This window comes from Pyrus communis, chromosome 4, assembly GCF_963583255.1.
Source record: "Pyrus communis chromosome 4, drPyrComm1.1, whole genome shotgun sequence".
Taxonomy (NCBI): Eukaryota; Viridiplantae; Streptophyta; class Magnoliopsida; order Rosales; family Rosaceae; genus Pyrus; species Pyrus communis.
Window position 1 is genome coordinate 5628810 of NC_084806.1, and position 26854 is coordinate 5655663.

The following is a 26854-nucleotide window of genomic DNA, read 5'->3' on the forward strand; positions in this document are numbered from 1 at the left end:
TAGATTTTTTTTTTAAACCTAATAAGGTCAAAAATGCCATTATATAGTAGGGTAAATAAATCATTTAATATTAAATTTTAATGTGGGGTGCATTCAACATTTTGTAGGATACTAATATAAAAAACCTTAAAAAATCAAAATATAATTAATAAGTGAGGTTATTAATGTATCAATGGACTAAAATTAGATTTTGATATTACTCATGATTTTAATTTAAAAGTCATATTTGCCGATGATTAAAATGAAGTTTTCTACTTAGTCAAAGATTACATATATATATATATATATATATATATATATATATATATATATATATATAGCAATAGTTTAGGAAACCTTTTTGGTATGCTAGTGTACTCTTGCAATCGTCATACTGTAGTTTTTAATTACTTAGTCAAAGATTACATATATATATATATATATATATATATATAAGTTTTAACAAAACATTTCCAATGTTGTTCACTTTTAACGAAATATCATATTTTTACATTTCTTTGGTACTATTTACAACACCTTTATTTATCATTTTTCATTAAAACGAAAGTTTTTTTAGACTTTTCGTTAGTTTTTCTTTATATATATCAGTAGTTTAGGAAACTTTTTTGGTATACTACTGCACTCTTGCAATCTCGCGTCTCCTTTATAACGGCATCCATGTATCACTTGTTTATACACTAATACCAATATCAGATTCTATATCGTAGTCAGGTTCTCATCCAGAGCTGTAGTACTGCACACAAAATTGACATGCTCCAGTGACAACGAGTAATATGAAAAAATGCCCTTGAGCAGTGTACGAAAATCATGCATGACACTGTCGGTAAGGAGGAGGTTGTTTTTCTTACATTGTTAAGGGTGAGGCACACTCTAAACCTTGGACGTTATTGGAGGTGACGAGACACACTCTATCGGTTTTCAGAGGAATGACCACTACTGTCGAAAAAGCCGCACCACCAATTCTGTTGATTTTGAAATTGTTGACAAAGAAGTAATGTATGATTTACCTTAAAAAAAGGTCGAGTATCCTTATTAATGTTGTCATATTCCTTTGTTATGCGCGCAAATTACAAAAATCACCACCTCATATATGAACAACGAACATTGTCTCTAGAATGTGACATTGAACAAATAGTCATTAACATAACCACAATCATAAAAAAAATCTCATCAACAAAACAAGAAAACGCTTACAACCATGAAGGTTCTCCTCCATACAGCGAGAGAACAATCACATCCGAAAATAGAGAAAGAAAAAGAGGAAATAGAGCAAGGATTGCCGCTACCGACTCCAATTTCAAAATCAAGGGGTCGGCCGCTAGGTTTTTTTTTTCTTTTAAGGTTTTTCCCCCTCCTTTGGAGCCGCAAAACCTGTTTGAGACTCGCATAATATGCTTGAAAGTTGAAACAATTGTTAATAAGACTGGTTTGCATTTTAAAGTTTATTTGAGACTTACGTAATATGGTTGATAAAACAAGATAAATAATATCTATTTAATAATTGAGTAGAAATCAATTAGAAGGAACTAGGTGAAATCAACATAAGATTCCAATTTATTTGCGATCACTGACAATGATGTTTTGACCAAGCCATGCATCGTGGCCTCTATCCATTACTAAATATTCCACAGCTTGAACACAATCTACTGTAGAGACAAGTTAATTTCAATTTTAATGTAGAAAAGAAATGAATTGGGGCTTTTGATGACAAGATCTCAATGGCACTTTGCTGATATTTTTCTCTAATGATGGCATTTATAAATCATGTCTCCCTGCGTTGAATGTTGATCACTACTATGGTTATCTTATTGAGAAATGCTATGAATACTCTCTTAAAAGTGGAATTTTTTTTGGATTTTCTGTCAGTCATGTTTTTTGCACATTGTTTTATAATATTGGTACGGGAATTAACGTTAAAACGTGGGATGGTAGAGAGTCCATGAAGAGTGATCAAATTATAATATTGTATGATTTTATTTTTTTAATTACTTTAATTTAAATTGACATATTCAAAATAAAATTACATATGAAAAATAGTGATCAAATTATCCAATATATATAATATATTCAAAATGTACACATAAATTAACAAAGTACAATAATAAAATCCTAATACAAGTTTATTGTAGTGGTAGTGGCGGGGGATATGTTTCGATAACGTCCTAATCCTCAACTTTAGCCGTCAAAGTCTCAACGATTCCCTACAAAAAATATATATATATATGGTCAAATAACAAAAAAAAAAAAAAAAAAAAATTGGCATAATCTCCCCTAAAATTGGTATACCCCAAATCCGACCCCAAACTCCACTCCTCATCCTATACTCAACCCCAAACCCCACACCAAACTCAAAACTAACTCCAAAAAACATATACTAATGAAAAAAAATTAAAATTAGAGTTTTGCGCGACCACTTGAATAAAATTAAAAAAAAAAATTCCCGTGTCCCATTTTTGGTGGCCACCCAAATTTTTAGAGTTTGGTCGTGCAAAGTTTTGCATGACAAAAAATTGATCGCGCGAAGTCTTAAAAAAAATCCAACGTCCCATTTTTGGCTCCCGTCCAAAATTTACTGAAACTGTGACTTTACTCCCTTCAAATTCAATTTTTTTTTTTTACATAAAACCCACAATAATATATTTTTCTAACAAAAACCTGATCCACACTACAATAATAAATTTAAAGCTACTTAATAAATATATATGTACCATTCAATTTCTTAAGTGTTATACGTACAAAATAAATCATTTTAAAGCTACTTAATACACACACACACACACACACACACCATTTAATGATCCAACCGTCAAACTTGTTTGTATATACTTCGAGATCATATACGCCAAAAATTGCAAAAAACAAATATTTAGAGATCAAGTAATGGGACAAAATTTTCAACAGTTATAAACGAAAAATCACGATTTAACGGTTATTTTAACTCCAATTTTGATGATTTTTTACAACTACACTCATTGATCCTATATGAATACAATGACTGAATTCGATCTTAAATTTAAAATATTTACACTAGTGGATACCACAAAATCTTATGTTATACTTAATGAAAGTATAAATAAACTGTAAGTGTTAGTGAATTTATTGTTTTGATGGGATACGCATTCTACGAAACTGGTTTCAACGATCCAACCATCAAACTTGTTTGTATATATTTCGAGATCGCATACGTCAAAAATCACAAAAAAAAAACATTCAGAGATCAAGTAATGAGACAAAACTTTTCGACGATTATAAACGAAAAATCACGATTTAACGGTTATTTTAACTCTGATTTTGATGATTTTTTACAGCTACACTCCTTGGCCCTATATGAATACAATGACTAAATTTGATCTTCAATTTAAAATATTTACACTAGTGGACACCACAAAATCTTATGTTAAACTTAATGAAAATATAAATAAACCTTTAAGTGTTAATGAATCTATTGTTTTGATGGGATATGCATTCTACGAAACTAGTTTCAACAATCCAACCGTCAAACTTGTTTGTATATACTTCGAGATCATATACACTAAAAATTGCGAAAAAAACAAACATTCAGAGATCAAGTAACGGGATAAAACTTTTCGACGGTTATAAACGAAAAATCATGATTTAACGGTTATTTTAACTCTGATTTTGATGATTTTTTACAGCTACACTCCTTGACCCTATATGAATACAGTGACTAAATACGTACGATCTTCAATTTAAAATATTTACACTAGTGGATACCACAAAATCTTATGTTAAACTTAATGAAAATATAAATAAACCTTTAAGTGTTAATGAATCTATTGTTTTGATGGGATATGCATTCTACGAAACTAGTTTCAACAATCCAACCGTCAAACTTGTTTGTATATACTTCGAGATCATATACACTAAAAATTGCAAAAAAAAAAAACATTCAGAGATCAAGTAACGGGACAAAACTTTTCGACGGTTATAAACGAAAAATCATGATTTAACGGTTATTTTAACTTCGATTTTGATGATTTTTTACAGCTACACTCCTTGACCCTATATGAATACAGTGACTAAATACGTACGATCTTCAATTTAAAATATTTACACTAGTGGATACCACAAAATCTTATGTTATACTTAATGAAAATATAAATAAACTCTGAGTATTAGTGAATCTATTGTTTTGATGAGATACGCATTCTACGAAACTAGTTTCAATGATCCAACCGTCAAACTTGTTGTATATACTTTGAGATCATATACAACAAAAATCACAAAAAAAAAAAAAACATTCAGAGATCAAGTAACGGGATAAAACTTTTCGACGGTTATAAACGAAAAATCATGATTTAATGGTTATTTCAACTCCGATTTTGATGATTTTTTACAACTACACTCCTTGACCCTATATGAATACAATGAACTAATTCGATCATCAATTTAAAATATATTTTTCTAACAAAAATTAGATCCAAACTACAATAATATATTTTTCTAACAAAAACCCGATCCGAACCACAACAATAAATTTAAAGCTACTTAATACATATATATACCGTTCAATTTCTTAAGTGTTATGCGTACAAAATAAAAAATGAAAATAATTTGGTTTAGGCGACGAAATATTTGAATTACGTTGCGCAAAGATTAAATTTTTTTATTTATTTTTGTAAAGACTTTGCGCAACGAAGTTTAAATTTTCGTCGCGCAAGACTTTGCGCAACGAAGCTTAGAATTTCGTAAAGTCACTTTGCGCGATGATGTGTTTTTTGTCGCGCAAGATTTTGTGTGATAAAGTTTAATGTTTCGTCATGCAAGGATTTTTTTTTTTTTTACTAGTGTAAGAATCTTCTAACAAACCCTTTAGGCCAGTAATAAGTAATAAACAGTGGGAATAATAGTCGATCTCTTGAGGTAATTAACCAAACACAAAATCAAGATTGAGCCACTAAACGCAGTTTAACGATAATGAATTGCATGAGTGAGTGCAGAAGCATGCAATGACTGCACATAACCAGGTACGCATGCCAACTGCCGACTCAGCATGCCGAACACAATATGACGCATCCAGACCATTTGGCTAATACCTCGCATAAAACGACAGCTTCAAAAGGTGCATTGTTCTCAGATGAAATCCCATTTAGATTAAGGGATGCTATAATTAAATATTAAATCAACACAATGTATTCTAATATCCAATCCCTGAGAAATAAAATGACACCAAAAAATAATACACTAAAAAAATTAGAGTGTGTTGTTTTTTGGTATGTAAACTATTAAAAAATTTCAGTATGTATTATCCATCTATTTGTTATATAATATATTTTAATTTATTTGTATCAACTATGTCATTTACTTGTAGTTTAACCGATGTGTTAGTGAAATGCGTAACAATGTGACTGTGACATTTTACCACTAATTAAAAAGTGGGAGATAATATGATGGGTAGTGCTATTCACACACTCCTTGTTACTTTTCACGCACCATTGTTAATTTTTTTCATTGATCTTCTTCAATGTTTTCAATCCGATAGTCCAATTAAGAGTGGTGTGTAAGAGGTAAAAAATATGTGTGTATAGTGGTACAAACCTAGCACAGCTGACAGAAAGAACATCTAGGGAGGGGAGAAAGGGAACAGCCAAAGCGCAGAACTTTTGATACCCAGACTCGAGCGTAATTCCCATCTCTTCCTTGGGCCAACAAATAAAGAACAGCAGCAATCAGTCCCGTTTTCCCCTATAAAATTAACACAAAAGCTAAAGTTTCAGTCTTTGTATTGGAGACTGGAAACACACACTACACACAATAACCTCTCTATCTCTCTCTCTCTTCTTTTTCTATTTTATTTTCCTAATTTAAACCTCGCTATCCAGTATTTATAACTCCACATCCACATGGCCAAAACTTTAAGAAAACACAACCCATTTGCTTCTTTTTTTTAATCAGCTTGTGCCCAGAAGCTCAATTTAACCTCTCTAGAGCTGTAGAGAGAGAAACAGAGAGGAGGGAGAGAGAAGAAGAAGAAGAATAGAAGCAAGTTTTTCTCATATTTTTTTAGGGTTCAAAATCCTTGGAAATGGTGAGGGAGTGAGTAGGTTTTCTTCTTAGAATATGGTCACCATGTATTGGATACTGGCTTTGGTGGGAGCTGAGCTTCCATGGACAAAAAATAGCACCAATATTTTATGCTGCAAATTTCATGACTACAGAAGAAGACAATACCAACAACAACAACAAGAGGATTCAACAAAAGCAAAAAAACAAGAAAACTTCTCAAGCAATATGGCTTGTAGCTACTCCAAGATTTCCCCAATCATTCCCATTGTTATTTGCTTCCTTCTTGTTGCTTCTTCAATGTGTCCGGTAGCACAATCTTCTGATATCCGCCGCGAAACCGCCGCCAATCAGACGTTGAAGCCAGAGCAAGAATTGAAAAAGTTGAAGACTATAAGAGCACGTCTTAACAAGATCAACAAGCCTGCTCTCAAGACATTTCAGGCATTTTGTCTTTAATTTTGCTCTGTTTTCCCTCTGTTTTTGCTCTGTTTTGTTCTTTTTATTTTTTTTTATTTTTAATATTTAATTTGTTGGGTTTTGTTTGTTGCTTCTGCAGAGTCCGGATGGCGATCTTATAGATTGTGTTCTCTCTCATCACCAACCAGCTTTCGATCATCCCCAGTTAAAAGGACAGAAGCCATTGGTACTTAGTTCTTCCTTGAGCGAATTCAAATTTTCTCAAGGTTCTTAGAAAATCATAACTCTAAATGGCAGTATGATATCTATTTCGTTTAAAAGTTTTTAGTTTTCATTTCTTTTGTCAAACATTGCACAAAAAATAAAAAATGAAAACTAAAAACTTAAAAAACGAAATGGTTATCAAACTAGTCATCAGCTGACGAGCCGGCAAAGGAGAAGTCTTGATAAGTTGATAACTTTTTTTACTTGAATTTTTTAGGATCCGCCGGAGAGACCGAAAGGCCAAAACCCGCCAGGAATGGCCGCTGAAAATTACCAGCTTTGGAGCATGTCAGGAAATCTCTGCCCAGAAGGAACACTTCCAATTAGAAGAACAAGAGAGGAAGATATGATGAGAGCCAGCTCTGTTAGAAGATTTGGAAGAAAACTAAGAAGGCATGTCAGAAGAGATACATCCAGTAATGGCCATGAGGTTAGTGCTTGTAAATTGTACAAACAAGAAACAGAGGAATTCTCAGAATTTGTCTCCGAAGAGTCACTATCATTTTAATTTAATTAATTTCAGTCAATTAGTAATTTATTAGACTTAATTAAATAAATGAATGAAAGAGTGTAGGTACAAAAACTGCTTTTTTACTAATTTTTTCAATTAAGTCATCCTCTTTTTTTTTAATATATATTTGAGACCAATGTAGGTGATCTACTGTTTTTTTCCTGCAATTTTTTCTCAGCTGAGTTTCCAGTTTCCATTAGTAGTAATTAAAGACTTTCATGGCTGCTTTTGCTGCTTGGAGTTGCACTAATTCCCAAGGAACTTGCAACTCCACCATGTTTTCATGCCCTTCAGAATGTTTTTTCTAACAAAATACATGAAAAATTTGGCAAAAAAAAAAAAAAAACAAATACATGAAAAATCAAATTAGTGAAGATTAAATTAAATAATTGTGCACTGATTGTGGTTTATGTTTTGTGATAATTGGGTTTGCACTTTGCAGCATGCAGTTGGGTATGTGAGTGGAGATCAATACTATGGAGCCAAAGCTAGCATCAATGTCTGGGCCCCCAAAGTTGTTAATCAATATGAATTCAGCTTGTCCCAGATGTGGGTCATCTCTGGTTCATTTGGTGATGACCTCAACACCATTGAAGCTGGTTGGCAGGCATGTGTATCTTTCATCACTAAACTTCCCCTCTAATTAACCTTGAATTTTCTCTCTTTCTCTGTTTAATTATTGAACTGGTAGGGCTAGGATTCTCGAAACATGCACCGATAGAACTGATTACAAATTTTTAATAGAAAATACAACCGACTGACCCTAAGCAGGCAATAAATTGACCATATATCCATATTTACGGTCTTCATTACATGTTGAGTGTCCCTCTGACTTTATTTATTTATGTAGGATTACAAGTTTAAGAGTGATTTAACCCATGAAAGATACAGTGTAACGCGCAATACGATGGTGGCAGACTGTTTGAATTTCAATCCATATAGTACAAATCAATAATTTTGACATTTAAGGCAGTGAACACAGCTCAACGACCTCTATTCTTTGAGTCGTCGTCTTCATCTTGTTCTTCTGCATTGTAATGTATTAAATTAATGGGGGGGCTAAATTCATTTAATTTTGTGCAGGTCAGTCCAGAGCTGTATGGGGACAACTACCCTAGATTCTTTACTTATTGGACTGTAAGTATACAAAATCACCTTGCCTTCGACGACAAGCATAAGATATAATAATACTGATAATAAGTAAGATGTAATAATAATAATTACAGACCATAATAATAATAATTATTATATTATTTATTTTGCAGACGGATGCATATCAAGCAACTGGATGCTACAATTTACTGTGTTCTGGATTTGTTCAGACCAATAGTAGAATTGCCATTGGAGCCGCAATTTCTCCAACTTCTTGCTACCATGGTGGACAATTTGATATTAGCTTGTTAATTTGGAAGGTAACCTTTTCTTTTCATACCAGGTTCCCCAACTCCACCCCAAAAATATAAAATAAAATAAAATAAAATCCCCTTAGTAAATCTGGCATGGAAATAGTAGTGATCTACAGGTTTTTAGTTATGTCACCTTATTTGATTTCAATGAATATATCGTTTTCTCGCTCAATAAAAAAGTTATGTAGGATTGTCTCCTCTTTTATTTTCCTCCCTTTCCCTCTTCTCCTCTCATACTTTGTTTTTGTCTTCTTCCCTACAAAAAATTCAAAGCAAGATGTTGATATAGCTCAATCTTAACCGTTTAAATAGGAGGAAAGACAAGGAGAGAGAGATTAGGAGGAAAGAGAATCCTACTCCCACCTTATCGGTCCATTTTTGTACATTCAAAGTTAGGTGCTTAAGGACCCATAGCCAAGAATGTTCTAGGTCCCTATATGCCAGGAAGGTAAATACTATATAGGATAGTTATTTGGCGATGGATGACACTTTGACTGAGCGATTTGTATAGTTTCCCAAATCAGGAAAAGTTCAAAAAGTCCGCAAATCCGATGGTTAGTAATAGGCCCTCCACAGATTTAGCAGTGTCACATGTGCTAGAGGATTGCCATGTTAAATAACCTTAGCCAAACGCCTGAACTGCAACAACAAACAATTTATCCACAAATGATAGAAATAAAGAAAACCCTAACACCAGAAATAAAAATAAAAAAATTATCCGCAGGCGTGCCTGCTGCAGTGGTAAAGTCCAAAATAATGGGCTGTAAATTCCTCGTGCTTTCTGCTTTGCTGGATTCCCTTCTTTTTTTTTTCACTAGAGAAAGAGTTCCTTGGCCCTTCCATCATTTGCTTTTTCTTTTCTAGGGTTTTCCTTATTTTGACTCCTCAAGGTGACATAGTACAATAAACTTGGTTTTGCTTTATCCATTTTACTCACTTCCCATATGCTTTTGTAATCACCATGCATGCAAGTCCTTTGTAGCTAAAGTGTTTAAGTACCTAAGTTCTCTGTTTAATTTCCCCTCCTCAATATCGCTCGAATAATAATGTGTATTAGTTTCACGAACCAACTAACTAGTTTTCATGGGTGAGTCACACTAGTGAAGAAGAAGAAAGTAAAAACTTATAGTAACCCTAATTACTTGTGCATATTGTAGGATCCAAAGCATGGAAATTGGTGGCTGGAATTCGGGAACGGAGTCCTAGTCGGATACTGGCCATCATTCTTGTTCACTCACCTTCAAAACCACGCAAGCATGGTACAATTTGGTGGAGAAGTTGTGAACTCGAGGCCTTCAGGCTCCCACACAGCCACACAGATGGGCAGTGGGCACTTTGCAGGTGAAGGGTTTGGAAAAGCTTCATATTTTCGAAACATGCAGGTTGTGGATTGGGATAATAGCTTAATCCCATTATCCAACCTCAAAGTTTTGGCTGATCATCCAAATTGCTATGATATTCAAGGGGGGATTAACAACGTTTGGGGGAATTATTTTTACTATGGAGGTCCTGGAAGAAATGTGAGGTGTCCCTAAGGGAAAGGTATAGAGCTAGGATTTTATATTTACATAATATTAAAATTTTCAATTTTCTTTTTTCTTGGGTGATTTTGGGTTAATCCATCGTTAGTTCAGTTTGGGTATTCTTGTATTTGTATTCCTTTGTTAATCCCTCTTTCTTTTTCTCCCAGCTAACTGGTGATTTATTCATTATACCACCCTTAGGGACTTCTATGTAAATTTTGGGCAACAAAAAAAAATAGTGAATATACTATGGCTTGATTTCATTCTTTTGTGCTTTGTTTTCGCCTATGTTGTATATGCGAAATTGTGTATGTTTTTTGCGCAATTAATTTTCATTTTTTTGGATTTTTTTAGCCATCAGATTGAACAAATCAAAAGAGAGTTATATGCATGTATAACACAAAACATCATATAAATCGCTTCCCATTGAAAATTACATTCTCCCAACAATCATAATTGGTCAACCGCCATAGGATGGTCCAGTGATGGAGATGAATTTCAAGTTCGTATTTTGCAGCACGTCTTAGGAGTCTTTTCGACCCTCAAAAAAGTAAACTGTCATAGTCGATCCACCCGCTAGTCTCCTTTTTAGAAAAAAAAAAAAAAAATCATAATTGGTTCAAAAATAAAGTAAACGTTATTGAGTGGAAAACGTTTCAAAAACCCAAAATAATAAAATAGTGTAGCCTTAAACACCCTATCTAGTTTATTGTGCATAAAAAAAACCCTATAGTCCATAGCTATAGATCATTACCATGTGGTCCAGTGCTTAAAGCATAATAATATATAAGACTAACTAAACTTTTTTTGTTAATTAAAGATAATTACAAGTTGGTGTCCCATCCCATGCGTGCCGAAGGTTACAACTGTGAAGCCGAAGCTGTGCCCAAGGATTATACGTTGGGTTCCTTGCCATTGAAGACAATGACACTGTTTCACACACGCGCACAAAATCATTAAACTATACAATAATGTATTTAATTACCTAGAACCCCAAAACTAATTATATAACATATTAATTATTGACATACGGTACCAATGTTAAGCATATTTCTGAGTCCTTGTTTCGTGTTCCCACATGAAAATGTCGACGATGCCTCCTCCATGCATGATTTGGGATTCAGTCTTTTTCTTAAAGTTTACTTTATTTCTTATTAGTCATTATTAAGCTTGATGCTATATAAAAAAGGTGTCGACACTATCATGCAAACCAGATTCCTTCCAATGGAAACGAGTCGTCTAGTATTAGGGTTAGTGTATATTGGATATGTTATCTAATGTTCTATTGATTATACATTTGAGCATGATTGTTAAAGAGATAAGACGTTAAAAAAGATGTCTGAAAGAGGCTGAAGTAAAGTAAAAGGTCAGGAGCACCTAAGTAAAATGACGTGCGAAATGAAAATTTCATGTATCCTCCACTGTCGTAGCAGTGAAATGATTCAAAGGGATGCCTTGAAGTCTCTCTTATTTTGTAGCAGAGCAACAAGTGAAGAATATAAAAGAGATAAAAAGAGAATTTGACTTGGAAGCCAAGTCGGTGGTTAGTGGAATAAACGAAAAGTCAAATCTGTTGACCTGTAATTTAAGCCAGAGAATGCATGGAATGTGGATTATCGACATGACTGATGAGATGAGCACATGAACATCACATTCACATGCCATGATGTTGCATGAATTGAAGTCGTATTCCATATATATATATATATATATATATGAAACTCTCTCTCTCTCTCTCTCTCTCTCTCTCTCTCTCTCTCTCTCTCTCTCTCTCTCTCTCTCAGAGTAGTTGACTGTTAAGAGCATTGACTTTGGAAAAGATGATTCAAATGGAATGCCTGGTCTTCCATTACGTTTTAATGGAGCTCTCACTAACTGTACATGTGGTGTGGAGAAAGTTTTGGTACGCCAAGTCTTCGTCTCACTCAATGGTGGGGTGCCAAAGGGTTTCACTCCCTTGTGAGTGCACCCGTCTGCATAGAAGAATTTTTCATCGAACACGATTGTATAATGCCGGCATTTACCCATTACGTGAGTAAGTTGATGCACGAGACAATCCTATCCAATACTCTTTTGCGAGTGGTGACTAACAGTCACTCACCATGACACATTGTGGGGTTGGGGGGTGGCCCGGAATAGATTGACAATGTATCATAGCCATCAGCTATACCAGTGTTCATTTCACAGAAGAAACTTTCAGTAGGGCTGCCCTATTAGCACATGCACATCTATCACATAACGTGTGACAAACATAAGTTCGAGTGAGACAAAAATACAAAAAAAAAAATTACATTTTTATTAGAGATGCACATGTAGTAGTCGATGTGTCCCTATAGAAGTTGGGCTTCTTGGGTGGAACAAGGTTCGACTTAATAATCTCGATGGTGGGCTTGGACGAGAGGTCAAAGGGACCCTGGTTCTTCTCAGACCTGAATACTGTAAATGGTACAACGCAGAATAAGTCGAGAATTGAATTCAGTATCAAAACTACAACAATAATCATATGATGCAGGTTATGGTGCACAAAGGAACGTTTTATTATCAGAACATAAACCCCTAAGCAAGACCAAGGAAACTCGTTTTCTCGAAATAGTCTGAAGAAAATACATATACGGGAAGATAACCAAATCTCATTCCACACATACGGCCTCAAGCAACTTTTCACTGGCTTCACTCACCTCCAATTTCTCCATTTTCAAACGAGCACGCATAGCAGGACTTGTCCTTCCAGCAGCTGCATAAGTTCTGATCAATGATTCAAACACCTCAACCCCTAAGGATTCTACGGACTTCTTCAGAATCTCCAGAAAACCTTCTGCACCATCAACATCCTTCTCTTGCTCGAAATTCTCCATCAAAGTTTTGACAATCTTATGTGACGGACTCCACTTCCTACCGTCCCCCCTACCAATGGATATTGCATTGGCAACACAATCAACCGCCAATTGATATTCTCCAGACTTCAGATAATAATCCAGAAAGATCTCCCAGGTTTTTGCATTAGGCTTGGCTCCTCTCCTGCGGGCCAGCTCCTTGAGTTCCTTGGCCTTCTCTAGCATACCCTGTTCAGCATAAGCTCCAATCAAAACATTTGCTACCCGAATATCATAGGTTGAGCACTGGCATTCCCATTCCCTGAAAGTTTTCTCTGCACCTGGTACATCATTCAAGTTGACCAACACCTGGATCATATTCAGATAGCTGATATTTGCAGTTTTAGGGAAAGCCAGCCTCAAGGAACGCCATACCCGATAAATTTCACGCAGGTTCCCTGTTTTACCATACAATGTAATGAGGAATTGGAAAGCCGAAAGATCTCGGTGCAAATTTTTCTTCTCCAATTCTTTAAGCGCATTTTCTGCCTTCTCAAACATGCCAGCTTCAACAAAAATTGAAGCTATGTTGCTATACGTGGTCCAATCACTGGCAACTCGACCATCCCTCTTCATCTCATCAATAACCCTTTCAGCCCCAGAAATATCATTAACAGCAGCCAGTGCCCGCATCCAGACATTGTATGAATAGGAATCGAGCATGACATTACAGGCCTTCATTTCTTGTACGATGGCTGGGATCTTATCCGGCTTTCCAGTTTTAGTGTAAAGGGTCATAAGGCTGTTATAAGGCATGGAGGTTAAAGGTAGGTTAAGAGCCTTCATCTTTTCTATAAGGGCTTCGGCTTTTTCAGTCATCAATTCCTTACAGTAACAGTTGAGCAGGGCCCCGTAACAAAGATTGGTCTTTGCTGATTCAGGAAGATCAATGAAATAACTTTCCGCAGCAAGAATGCCTCGGACTTTAGCAACAAGATCAAGATGTATTGCCTGATCACTGACTGTCTTGTTCATTCCTCTTCTATCCATAGCTTCCGAGAGCTGTAATGTTAAACAGCTTAGCATCTACATCTAGTCTTGCAGTTCAAATTAGAACAGGGAAAACAAGAAACATAAAAAGGCAACAAAGAAAAATGTTGAAGGATCAAGCTTTATCTTATCCAATATCTTTCTAAAAAGAGACTAGAAAAAATATTGTATGAAATCCACACGGAATACTAATCTCGAGCTGGATATAACAAATCAATTCAAATTGGCATCTATCAAGAACAATTCACCCCTAAGATAAACATACAACGAATAGCCATAATGCATGTAAAAAACATATAAGCGTAAGTTCACTTTGGCGATTCAACAAACAACCATACATTCTAACCTCTCATACAAAAAATATGCAACATTTCTCGAACAAAATCATCAAAATTACAATAAACATTTCCAACCATTTCACTGAGTTTTCAAAATCATACACTTTAAATAATTATCCATCAAATCCTACTTCTAAGCTCGGCATAAATTCAACAAATCAATTATCTATAAATACTGCTCTCGGAGATCATAAATTGAGCAAATTTTGTGTAAAAAATACGCAGCAAAATCCGTAACCAAATACAAATGTTGGGATTTTGGGATTACGGACCTTGAGAGCAGGGTAGTAAAGCTTGCGTTCGCGAAGCTTCTTGAGAGTGTCGCCGACCTCCCATTTGTAAACTCGCTTGCGGCTCTTGAGGACTTCATTGAGCTGCTGCCGAACGCTCACCTCGGAGCCGCCGTCTTTGAACAGCCTCAGGTACAGAGCCTCCTCCAAGTACTTGCTCGACCGCTTCGTCACGCTCTTCGTCCGCCCGAACTGTTGCAGCGCCATTGGACCTCTGAAATTAGGGTTTTGCGAGAGAGAGAAGAGAGTGATCCAAGGGGAATGAAAATCGACAGGGGAGTGAATTTTTGGGCTCAACATGTAATTTGGGCCTGCTACCTTAAAGCCCAATGAATATTGACTTAAGGTTAGGAAGTTTTGGGCCAGTAAGACTAAATTGGATTTTTTTTACGCACAAAAAAACACACTTGCTTATACACTTTTTAATAGAGATGTACCACGCTATTATATGTGGAAACATACTTATATATTATAAAATTTCAACATGTGTCTACGTAGCATTATTGATTTCAGAATCTTCACTCTCGAATGATGATTCTCTCTTGAAAGGAAACTGATTTTCGCACCCGAATGATGATGCTCTTGACACGAAACTGATTTTCGCAATCTCCGTTTGTTCTCTTACGGTACTCCTTTTTATTGTTTTCAACCTTTGGATTGGAAAAATAAAATGAAATCAAGAGACGGAAACAACGGAATAAATGTAGAAGAATAAAAAAGAGGAGTGCCCTCCCGGTAATTTTGAGGGAGTTCAGTTTTGGGGTTGGGCCTACTTTAACAATCTAGAATCTCCGCTTCTAGAACGACGACGTTTTGAAAATTGGGATTAGCAGTTTTAAATCATCAATTACGTCATGTGATTAATGTGGCAAATGATGCACTGGAAGTTTTCAGAATAGAGGAGATTCTGCTGACCAAATATTTGGCCTTTGCTTTCCGACTTTCAGATTTGGCGCTGGACTTTCACGTGGCCAGCGTATCATCAAAGCAAACGTCGTCGTCTTGTCGTATTCGTTTCTGGCAGTTTACAGTTATCCTTTCTTCGCTTCCTTCTTTTTTTTTTTTTTTTTTTCTTTTTTTTTAGCATTTCACAATTTTGTTTAAAATTTTTTATTAGTTACTTCCAAATAATTAGGTAAGGGATAGTGAATTATTAGTCGTTTAATCCAATACAAAATTTAGTTTAGCTGCCAAACATGAAACCAGAACTACGTTTAGTCCATCCAATTCATGTGTTCTTGCCTAACAAATAGTTAATATGGGACCATTTACCTATGAAAATATTTCATTACCTTATTTTTCATACCACGTTTGGATGATGCTTTTAATAGAGGTATGATCCACTTGTTTTGGTCGGCTCTACTTCTATTAGAGAGGTAGTACAAATGTAATATTGAAATTGTGGTAAGTATCACAGCAAAAAACGAAGTTATGATATGCAATTTTCTATGATGAGTCATGCTAGGAATATCACATTTTTTATTATATTATTGTATCATCGCGTATGACAAATGATGCATATAACCAATATTCAATCAGATAAATTTATTATTAACCTGATATATACACATTAATGTATCATATCAATAGTACACTAATGTTACATAAAAATATAACCTTCCTTACATTTTATTTTAGTGGCGTAGGATGGACAACAACGGCACTCATCAAACCATGCAAGCAGTCTGCCTTTGTACAACTAGCAACAGCGCAGGATGGACTACCGCTCGCCAAACTCCCTGTTTCTAGAATGGTGGGGATTATTATTTATTATTTAGGGCTGGGATTACTCCCGCTGGCAGCTTCTATTTGCCCGGAGCCAACCTGTTTGTCTTTTCTATTTATTTATCCAGTCACAGCCGACAATGAATTTGCATGAATTATCATGGAGCGGCTCAGTAATAGATGACGAATTTCAAGTTCGCATTTCATACAATACGTCTTTAGATCGATTCATGGTTTTGGTGATTACATGATATTGGTTAAGGAAAGATTGCAATGACTCAATAAGTCTTTTTGGTCCAAAAAAGTGGACTACCATTACAAAGTAACCAGCTGATCCTTTTTTTCTTTTCTTTTCTTTTTTTAACAACAGATATTATCTACATTGAGAAAGAGAAGTGGAATTAGCCTCACAATGAGTTAACAATAATGTGGTTCAAATTCGCATTTGGCAATAATCGAATCTACATATCTTTTACTTACAAGTGAAGAGAAATATTACTAAATCGTAATAATAAATTGAACTGGTCCCTTTTTTTTAAAAGAGAAAAAACAATGAATTTGTATATGCACCCATTCATCAAAACCCCACCACGTTTTGCAAAACGTGCGGGACACCTTCCCTTATCAAATTATTATTATGTGAATAGCGGGCCATATCACTCGAATCTGTTTAGTTTACTAACCCTAATCACTAGGGCATCACGTTAGGGCGCCAATGAAAGCAATTGCCTCTATATGCCTAACTGCCTAAGTATTCATTATTAGATCTGTAAACAGGTCGGGTTTATTGGGTTTGGGTTGGGTTCAATCCGATCCGTTAAGTTAACAGGTCATCTGAATCCGACCCGTTTCACCCGTTAACAATTATTATTATTATTATTTTGCATAAAGTTTATTTTTTGTTGTTAAGACTTGATTGAAATTACTAAAATATCCTCAACTAAGGGGTGCTAACGGGTCTAACTGGTTGACCCAAAGTGATTCGTTATTTAACGGATTGTTAACGGGTTCACCCGTTAGCGACCGACTCATTAAGGATCCACCCAAATACTAATATTAATGGGTTGAATCGGGTTAACAGCTCTGATTCAAAATATCAGGTCTATTCATTATTATGTGAACATTGAGTCAGAATGAAAGTTTTACAAAATATTTGAAAAAATTAAAACAAAATAAGGTACAAAAAACAGCTAAGATAAACTAACAAACGCATAATCTTTCCCACAAAGAAAAATATATGGGACCTAACAAACTATTCACAATCCCAATGGGGGCCAATGCATTGATTCCAATATCTTTTGTATTGTTTCAATATTCTTATACAACCTTGATCCCACTTTGAGTTCTTTTGTAAAGAAAGAAACTATGCGTTTGATGAAATATCTCACATTATTCCTTCGTAGGATCATTTTATTATGCTTTATTACGATAAAATTCCGACTTTGATACTCTTCTCATTAAATTGTATGTCATAAAGTGCAGTATCTATTCAACAATGAACACAAACTATAGCATCATCATCATGGGTTAATTGTTCTCTGTGAAGACTAGCAAAAGCGAAGTCAAATGTGGTCAGCGTGTAAGAAATTAAGAACAACCGACCGTACCATGAGAGGTTGGGAACTGTTAGTAGCTAGCAGATGTGTGCTTGCATATATGAAATAACTAACATATATGCAACAAATTTTTCATGATTGATCCAAATAAAAGAACTAGTTTTTCATGTCTCATACATGAAAATAACTAACATATAACGGATTTTTCATCAGGTGACATTCTAATTTGACAATATTTGATTTAATAATACATAACTTGTGTAAGTTTTTCTTTACAATATAATATTATTAAACTGCAACGTCCAAAATAAAATCAATCCATATATGTTGCTATTCTCATCTTGGCCTTACCTATTTTTGTTTGGTCAAACTCCACCTTTCGTTGAAAGCGCGTGATTGGAAATATGGGTTTCTTTTCTTTGCTGGATATTGAATTCAAGGACCGTTGTTTTTGGTCGGTTGTGGGTTAGGGCTACCTTTCAAAGTTTACAAGTTTACGAGCGACACAAATAAAAAGGGAATTCCAAATTTTCAAGAGAAATGATAAGAAAATCATATTAGAAGTAGAATTCTTTATGAACTCTTTATCATCTAATATTTTTAATGTAATATTTTATAATATTAATACATAAATTAACGTTAAATTATAATGATGTTCCTTTAACATTTCTCTATCTCCAAATCTTTCAAATCCAATCCAGCAGAGCTCCAGCACACACTTGGCACAAATTGTAGAAACGCCTAGAAGTTTGTTGTCCTCATCCACAACACATACAAAATCCTTATCCCAAACCCTAAGGGAGGCAGATTTTCTGCTCTTTCACTTTCTGTGTCCTTTTATACCCTTTTGTTTTATGTGATTACGTTTAAATAATATCAATATTTTATATTATTTTTTATAGAGATAATAAAACAAAAATAAATAATAATATAAAATATTAACGTAACTTAACTGTGACTACGGTACGAAAAGTGGGAGGGCAGAAAATCTACCTCCAACCCAACAATGTTTGCTGAGTGCTGATCACTCAACTCAGCGTGACCAACCCCTGCAAGTTATTATAATGAGAACTTTAACAAAAGAATTATTGATATTGTTTACTTTAATGAAAAATCATATTTTACATTAAAAAATAATATTAGTACTATTTATTTTGTCTTCATTAAAATTCAAAATTTTCAAATTTTTTTATTAATTTTTCTTATTATAATTTCTTATAATTTCTTGAAGCGGTTTTCCAAAGGGGACACGTTGCATCAATTCATACCACCAACCCTCTCTCCCTCTCTTCGTCGACAGCTTTTGCTTTTTTCTGGCCTCTATTTTGCGCTCTCTCTCTCCTCTCTGCCTTCAACTCAAACGACAAAAGAAGGAACTAACAGTAGGCCCTGTTGATTGGCTGAGAGGATTGTGACTCGCGTGAGACGCAGATAGTTGGGAAACGAGAGAATTGTGGTTGCAGTTCCAACTCCCATTTTTTTCCATTTTTTTCCAATTTTCTCAAGAGCATACAAAGACTAATCCTTTTTCCATTTCCTCTTTTTTTTACTTCCTTTTATTCCTCTCCCTCTTGTTTCATACAAAAACAAAGAACCGCGGAGTTTCAGAGACTTAGGATTTTCGGATTTGTCCCCTTCTATTGAAATGGTATAGAAGGGGGACCTTCATGAATCCTTCAAATTTCATGCTTATATAAAAAAGCTCGAACCTTTTCGTTTTCTGCAACAAGGAGCCTTCTGGGTTTTGTGTTTTTTGAGTTTCTTGAGGAAGGAGAAGGCTCTGTAATAATAAATGTTGAGAAGTTTGGAGAAAATGATAAGACTATGGATTGCGGCCCTGCAATTTTCGGAGCTTTTTGTGAGCAGCCTGGTTCACTTGCTGTACGGGTTTTACATCTTCAGCACCGCCGTGGCCGGCGATCTGTCGCAGGCGCTGAGCAATTTGCAATCGAAGCCGAACATGAGCATTGAGGTGAAGGATGTGGTGGCGCAGAGAGACCCGTCGGCCAATGGCAGCCTGCCGCCTATTGTTTTGGTTCATGGGATATTTGGTTTTGGCAAAGGGGTATGTTTGTTTTTATTTTTTCAGAAATGGGTTCCGGTTCCTTCCGCAAATGGAGCATTTTGCGGTTTGAAATCGAATTTTGTTCATTTTTTGTAACTGGGTGTTTCGGATTTCGTGTGTTTTGCAGAGATTGGGAGGTTTATCGTATTTCGCCGGGGCGGAGAAGAAGGATGAAAGGGTTCTGGTGCCGGATTTGGGATCTCTAACGAGCATTTATGATAGGTTTGTGCTTTGGAGCCTCAAAGTATATTCCTTTTTTCGATACAAGCGATAATTGGTTAGCGAGAATCAAACTAAGGACCTCGGATATTTCCCCCAATAGCCGTTTTGTTCTGCATCCTATTGCTAACCAGGTTTAATGGAGGTTTTTGTGGTTTCAGGGCTCGTGAATTGTTCTACTATTTGAAGGGCGGGCGAGTCGATTATGGTGAAGAACACAGCAAGGCTTGTGGGCACTCACAATTCGGTCGAGTTTACGAACAAGGTTCGCGCTTTCCTCATGTTCATTTGTCTAGTAATTTGATGAAAGAAATTGTACGGAAATAGTAGGCCTCATAGGCTCATAGCGAGTCTCTGATTGCTAATTTGTAATTGGGATATGCAGGGCACTACCCTGAATGGGATGAGGATCACCCTATTCACTTTGTCGGCCATTCTGCCGGAGCACAGGTTGTCCGTGTGCTGCAGCAAATGCTTGCTGATAAGGTTAGTCCAATTAGCATCCTAAAATCAATGCTAAAGTCAAGAATATGAATTGGTTTTAGGCTAGTTTTTCTTCCGAGTGAGAGATACTTGAGTAGGGAGGGCAGCTCTCACACACGCTGAGACCAATAGCGGTCAAGCAGGATCAAAGTACAGACGGTCTCATGCTTTTGTGAGATGTACCCTGTGGATGACGTGGTCAGGCATCCCTACTCAAGTTTTTCGTCACAGCGCTTTCTTAGTGAACATGCCTTGAACAACAATCCAAATCCTCTTTTTATTTTTGACTGAATGTTTGATTTTGTTGACTGAATGTTTGATTTTGTTGACTGAAACGTTTGATTTTGTATTCAGGCGTTCAAGGGATTTGAGAACACTAATGAGAATTGGGTATTGAGCATCACGTCATTGTCAGGAGCATTCAATGGAACAACAAGAACCTACTTGGATGGAATTCAGTGAGTTTCCATTTCATCGTCTTATTCTTTTGTCTATAAACTTTGTGTGACGAATGCAAATACGTATGCACATACTTATGCAATACGATGATTGGCTGCCTAAAAGAGCAAAGTAATAGAAAGAAACGTCTTTCGTGACCTCAGGATTTTTGTCTCCCTTTGTTTTATATTTATAATAACCCATAATTTTATATGCAAAACAAAAGGTAAAAACAGAACGACCAGAAAATTTGTGAATAATAATCTTTGAATGCTAAAATACTAACTGTGGTTTCTGTATTTCACAGGCCAGAAGATGGAAAAACCTTGAAACCTATATGTCTGTTGCAGTTATGCCGGCTAGGAGTGATAATTTACGATTGGTTGGACATTCCCTGGCTGAAGGCTTATTACAACTTTGGGTTTGATCACTATAACATGACCTGGAAGAAAGTGGGCGTTAGGGGTCTTGTTGATTGCCTCTTGGGAAACTCAGGCCCATTCGCTTCTACCGATTGGATTCTCCCGGACCTCACACTTCAAGGCTCCGCAAGACTCAACAGCCATCTCCATTCCTTTCCCAACACATACTACTTCAGCTATGCCACTAAGCGTACGAGGAAGGTGTTGGGTGTCACAGTTCCGTCAAGCATATTCGGAATTCATCCATTGCTTTTCATTAGAGTATTGCAAATGAGCCAATGGCGGCACCCTCCTGATGTCCCTCCCCCATACAAAGGCTACAGGTGTGTTCTTAAGCACATGTCAAAAGTAATTGAAGACTCAAATTCATTTGCATTGTCATGACTCAATCCTTGTGTGAATAATTCGTGTGTAGGGATGAGGATTGGCAGGACAATGATGGAGCTTTGAATACCATCTCCATGACTCGCCCTCTTCTCCCCATTGAACATCCCAGTCGGTTTGTAAAAGATGATTCAGATTGTCATCCATTGCAACCTGGCATCTGGTTAGTACAAACACTTCTCGATTGACCATCACTACGTATTCTTCATTGTTTGTCATTGAACAAAACAACAAATGTGGAACTTGATTACAATGCAGGTACTACAAGATTGTGGAAGCTGATCACATATTCTTCATTATTAATCGGGAGAGGGCCGGAGTTCAGTTTGATCTGATATACGACAGCATTTTCGAACGCTGCAGAAAGCATGTGTTTAGAAAAACTCCGCAGACTTTACCGAACGAAACACACCATTAGTTCAGCATTCCAATACTCTCACGCAATATACTACAAAATTAGAATCTAAAATCTAAAACAAAGAAAGCTATTGATTAGCACCAGCAGTAGCCTTTGTTCCCCCTCCCTGACCTCATGTATATGTTTATTTCTTCTTCCTTCTTCGATTTTTCGAATTTTTTCACTCACCCTCCGACCGCTGGTACAGTTTGTGTGGCTTTGTTGTAGTGTAGTGAGAGATATTTATAGGGTTTAGCTTTGTACTTCAGACCTCTTTGGTCTTTCCAGAGTTGATGTATTTTGGAAACAGAGTATACAATTTAAGTTATACACCCAAAATTCCATTTTCATTTCTCAACATGCGCATGAATCCTTTTTTAAGATATGAGCAATCACATAAATTGTCAATTTTCTTTCGAGCGATATTGTGGGATAGATTCAAGCATGAGAGCTCGGATACAAAGTAAATGCTCGTGATCACTTCAACTATAAGCCTGTCTCAAATGTCGTCACTTTTAGCATAAGATAAAACCTCATCACCCTTCTTTTTTAACCGGGAACAAGACCTCAAAATAAATCTCAAATAAATACACAAAAAGCAAATGAGTTGTTATTGACACTTCGAAACACAAAACTTGCAATAGTACAGTTTTGGTCTCCGTCAATGTTGGCTCCTTCCTCTTTCCCTTGTTCCAACAAATCTGGATCATATGTGCATTGTTTGTTTGGACAAATTAAACTTGGGCTAAACTAGACCCACGACACCTTCTAGGCCCATACATCTCTATGCTCCGTTTTGTAAAGGCCCAAATCCTTTTTGTTTCTCCAGAGCATCCAAAGAAAGAGACGTGGGAAATATAAATAGATTTTAGAGAACTTTAACGAAATGTTTTTGATATTATTCGTTTTAACAAAAAATTATATTTTTACACTAAAAAGTTAATTCTGGTACTATTTAATTTACCATTTATTTTATCCTTATCGTTAAAACTCAAAATTTTCAAACATTTTTCATTAGTTTTCTTTATATTTTATGATTAATTACACACTGCATTTTGTGGTTTACGACATGTAACAGTTCAGTCCACATCTTTTATAAATAGGCAAAAATCATCTTTAAAATTACAAATCCTTACACCGTTGTTACTTTTTACCATGCATTTGATCGTCCACCTCTTACTGAGAATTAGGCTACAATATAGTAATCTGATACACAAGATAATTGGATTTATTAAAAAGTGTTCTACCACAACAACAATAAGTAATCGTTTGGAAATGCTTTCAAAATTACTGGTGCTTTTTCTAGGAAATACTAGTTCAAGTGTTGTTTCAGGATTCATTTGTGTTTTTACTAAGGATTGATTCCAAAAACATTTTCATCAAAAGTTTTTATCATTTTGAAAGCAATTCCAAACAAGCCCTAAGATGATGGAAAGCCTCGAAATCCTTAGAGTCTGTTTGGTATCCTACTCAAAAACTTAAATTGTTCTTCAAACTAACTTTTAATAACATTTCTTAGAAACTGTTTTTTTTAGGTTTCAAAAATGTGTTTGGTATTGAATTTAAAACTATTTTTGAATCTAAAAATTTGAAAACTAGTTTGGTTTAACTCTTGAAAACAGTGTTTTTTTTTAAAAAAAATTTCCCCCAATTATGTATTTGTTTTAAGAGATACAAAACAAATGAAATTAAACCTTAAACATACTATTTTCATATCCATGTGCTAATACAACACATATATGCTCGATAATCAAATTGAACTTCAAGTCGTAGATAATAAATATTACATTAAAACATTCTAGAACACCAATGAACTTTGAGAGTAATTGTTATTGACGTAATCAAGCCACATTGATCCGGCTATGTGGTCTCTAACATCATTCATAACATTGTCGTCATTCAAATGCATGTTTTCCCCTTCTTGATTCGCCCCCGAGCTTTCTTCATCTACCACATCAACATCATTGTCTTCAAATTGTTGAAACAAAGTATCATTCCTTGATTGCATCTAATGAAATTGAGCATGGCACAACATGCAACGGGAATGCGTATTTGCTTCCTAATTGGATAATTTGGCATCAACTTTAGAATAGGAAAATGATTCTTAAGCACTCCAATGCCTCATTCAACAATATTACGTAGTGATGAGTGCCTAAAGTTGAACAATTTCATTGCTCCTCTTGGATGTTTACCTCTTCCTCTAAAATCACGCAAGTGATAACGCACTTTGCGATATGGTACAAGAAACCCACTCATGTTGGCATAGCCGGAATCAACAACATAATATTTTCCTATTCTAAGAACAATGCATACAAGTATTTCACTTGAGCCAAATACAACAAGAAAAAAAATTATAAGTAATTTGATATGTTTCAATGACTTCGTACCTTCTTTAGGCATTGGAAACCTATTCTCTTCTCTTGTTATTGCATCCATCAACACTCTCGAGTCATTAGCCGTTCCTTCACATCCGGTGTAGACATATGTGAACATCATGTTAAATGAACATGCCAACATAATATGATAATAATTTGTTTTGAACATGCCAACACTCTCGAGTCATTAGCCGTTCCTTCACACTAACTTTTCCACCTTGGTATGAAATTTGTTTTGATGAAGTAGCCCATGCACTGATATGTGTTTCATCAATAGCGCCAATGCAATTCTACCATTTTATAGTTCAAAATATAGAAACAGAAACCCAATTTCACACAAATCAATAAGTAAAACCTTCAATAACAATATATGATAATAATTCCCAATTTTTACAAATTTTGTAACATTTTCCACCAATTTTCCCAATAGTTGCCTAATTTTAAAGAAACCCAATAAACTCAGCTGCAATAGATCTTCGAAACCACCAATAAAAACACAGAATTGAGCAATTATACAAACAATCAAGCATTCATGCAATTTAACACAAACAAATAATACAGAAAAGTAAAGAGAGAGAGAGAGAGAGAGAGAGAGATACATAAAATTAAATCAGAAATTTGAGTCACAAATACACAAGGTGAAAAGGGTCTATTTGAATTGGATTGAGGAATTGCAGTCTCAAAGACCTGGAAACTCGAAAAAAAGGATTATCTGTTCGTCTTTATCCTTGGTCGTTTGTCGTCAGTGAGGCGCAAGGCCTGCTTGTGGTATGCGCGGCGCAACTCATATCTCCATCGCGGTACAGGAAATGAATTCGTGAAAAAAAAAAAATCCTAAAACCTAACTTTTGTTGTTTTCAAATTATAATGGGCTGTTTTTAAAATTTTTTGAGTCCAGTTTTGCAAAATGGGCCTACCATATAGGTTTTTTTTACCTTAAAACTTAAAAATTATTTTTGAGTTAAAAACTTTGGACTCAAATCCAATACCAAACAGACTCTTATATATTTGTCAATTTTGTATTAATACTGCATTAACGAAATCATGCAGTTAATTAGTAAGGATTAAACGTAGGCTCGCTCTTAGTAAAATCAGCACATGCATGAGCATCATCATCATCAATGGTGGCACATGGGAATGTGCATGTTTTTGTTGATGCAACGCAATGCATGTATCGGGACCAAAACTCATTTCTTAAACCTCCACTCCACAATTGTAAAGCATAAAACCAAAGTTAACTAATTAATTAACAGTTATAGAGCTCGTTTGAATGTGCTTTTAAAATTGTTGAGAGCGCTTTTAGTGAAAATATTTTTGGAATCAATCCTTAGTAAAAATACAAGTACATTATGGAAAAACATTTAAAGTGATTTCTAGAAAAAGTACATAACTAGTGTTTTTTTGTAGAAAGCACTTTAAGTGCTTTTGGAACCAACAAACATTTTCTCTAAAAACGCTTTCAATCATTTTAAAAATGCATTCAAAAGAGCTCATAGTGTTCAAACCAAAAGAACAACACAGTTCAGAATTAAACTATTATTTGGTCGACCTAAACTACACATCTTGAACAATGTTTGACCCCAATGAAAGATAGGAATCTAAAAATACTAATAATTTATGTGGCTTCAGTTGTGATCCTTTAAGTCAAAGTCTGACCAGAAAGCATTAATTTGAAGTCAAGAATCGAAGTCGATCGGCCGACCGAATAAACAACTGATGCATTAATTTGCTTTGTGTTATTGTGTAAACTAAACGTGTTAGAGCATTTTAATGCGGATATGTAAATTTGAGATGTAAAAATCTCATTTACATCTTATTTTATATTTTTGATAGATGTAAATGAGAGTTCTACTTTATAAAATGAAAGCAAATTATATTTCTCTTTTTGATTTGCGAGACCTACTATCAGAAGATGTAAGAAAATGTGTAAACTTAAGTTTTTATTTACAATATTTGTTAGCCAAAATGGATATTTTACATCTCTCTAATTAGAGTTTTCCGACTACCAAAAATTATAAAATACACATTTTAAGGCATTTTGCATCTCTCAAAGAAAATGCATTATTAAGATATATTTTTTTTCAATTTCGAAATCTACCAAATGATTGATTGTGTGAACTTGCCCCTACTAGATACTTCTAGTAAACATGT

At 35.1% G+C, this 26854-nt stretch overlaps 3 protein-coding genes across 3 annotated transcripts; 2 read left to right on the top strand and 1 right to left on the bottom strand.

The window, feature by feature from the left end:
* The first annotated feature begins 5780 nt into the window (after positions 1 to 5780).
* LOC137732440 (protein neprosin-like) lies at positions 5781 to 10391 on the top strand. The gene is made up of 7 exons (XM_068471747.1): positions 5781 to 6468; positions 6584 to 6670; positions 6926 to 7138; positions 7662 to 7826; positions 8303 to 8356; positions 8485 to 8631; positions 9783 to 10391. Exons 1-7 carry the CDS (start codon positions 6082 to 6084, stop codon positions 10158 to 10160), a joined length of 1431 nt encoding a protein of 476 aa, XP_068327848.1. The 5' UTR covers positions 5781 to 6081; the 3' UTR covers positions 10161 to 10391.
* A 2261-nt stretch (positions 10392 to 12652) lies between these two features.
* LOC137731337 (large ribosomal subunit protein mL101 (rPPR4)-like) lies at positions 12653 to 14893 on the bottom strand. Its single transcript, XM_068470440.1, has 2 exons — positions 14622 to 14893; positions 12653 to 14023 (listed from the first exon to the last, which is right to left on the bottom strand). Exons 1-2 carry the CDS (start codon positions 14844 to 14846, stop codon positions 12779 to 12781), a joined length of 1470 nt encoding a protein of 489 aa, XP_068326541.1. The 5' UTR covers positions 14847 to 14893; the 3' UTR covers positions 12653 to 12778.
* Positions 14894 to 19264: 4371 nt separating this feature from the next.
* LOC137731633 (uncharacterized) lies at positions 19265 to 22667 on the top strand. The gene is made up of 8 exons (XM_068470795.1): positions 19265 to 19985; positions 20113 to 20207; positions 20366 to 20469; positions 20590 to 20690; positions 21042 to 21145; positions 21433 to 21870; positions 21963 to 22094; positions 22190 to 22667. Exons 1-8 carry the CDS (start codon positions 19713 to 19715, stop codon positions 22347 to 22349), a joined length of 1407 nt encoding a protein of 468 aa, XP_068326896.1. The 5' UTR covers positions 19265 to 19712; the 3' UTR covers positions 22350 to 22667.
* Positions 22668 to 26854: the final 4187 nt, after the last annotated feature.

Coding starts and splice junctions, on each gene's coding strand:
- LOC137732440 (XM_068471747.1), top strand. CDS start 6,082: ATGGTCACCATGTATTGGATACTGGCTTTGGTGGGAGCTGAGCTTCCA. Junction 6,469..6,583: donor CTGCTCTCAAGACATTTCAG/GCATTTTGTCTT, acceptor TTGCTTCTGCAG/AGTCCGGATGGCGATCTTAT. Junction 7,139..7,661: donor CATCCAGTAATGGCCATGAG/GTTAGTGCTTGT, acceptor TGCACTTTGCAG/CATGCAGTTGGGTATGTGAG.
- LOC137731337 (XM_068470440.1), bottom strand. CDS start 14,846: ATGGCGCTGCAACAGTTCGGGCGGACGAAGAGCGTGACGAAGCGGTCG. Junction 14,024..14,621: donor TTTACTACCCTGCTCTCAAG/GTCCGTAATCCC, acceptor TTAACATTACAG/CTCTCGGAAGCTATGGATAG.
- LOC137731633 (XM_068470795.1), top strand. CDS start 19,713: ATGTTGAGAAGTTTGGAGAAAATGATAAGACTATGGATTGCGGCCCTG. Junction 20,691..21,041: donor AGCAAATGCTTGCTGATAAG/GTTAGTCCAATT, acceptor TTTTGTATTCAG/GCGTTCAAGGGATTTGAGAA. Junction 21,871..21,962: donor CCCCCATACAAAGGCTACAG/GTGTGTTCTTAA, acceptor ATTCGTGTGTAG/GGATGAGGATTGGCAGGACA.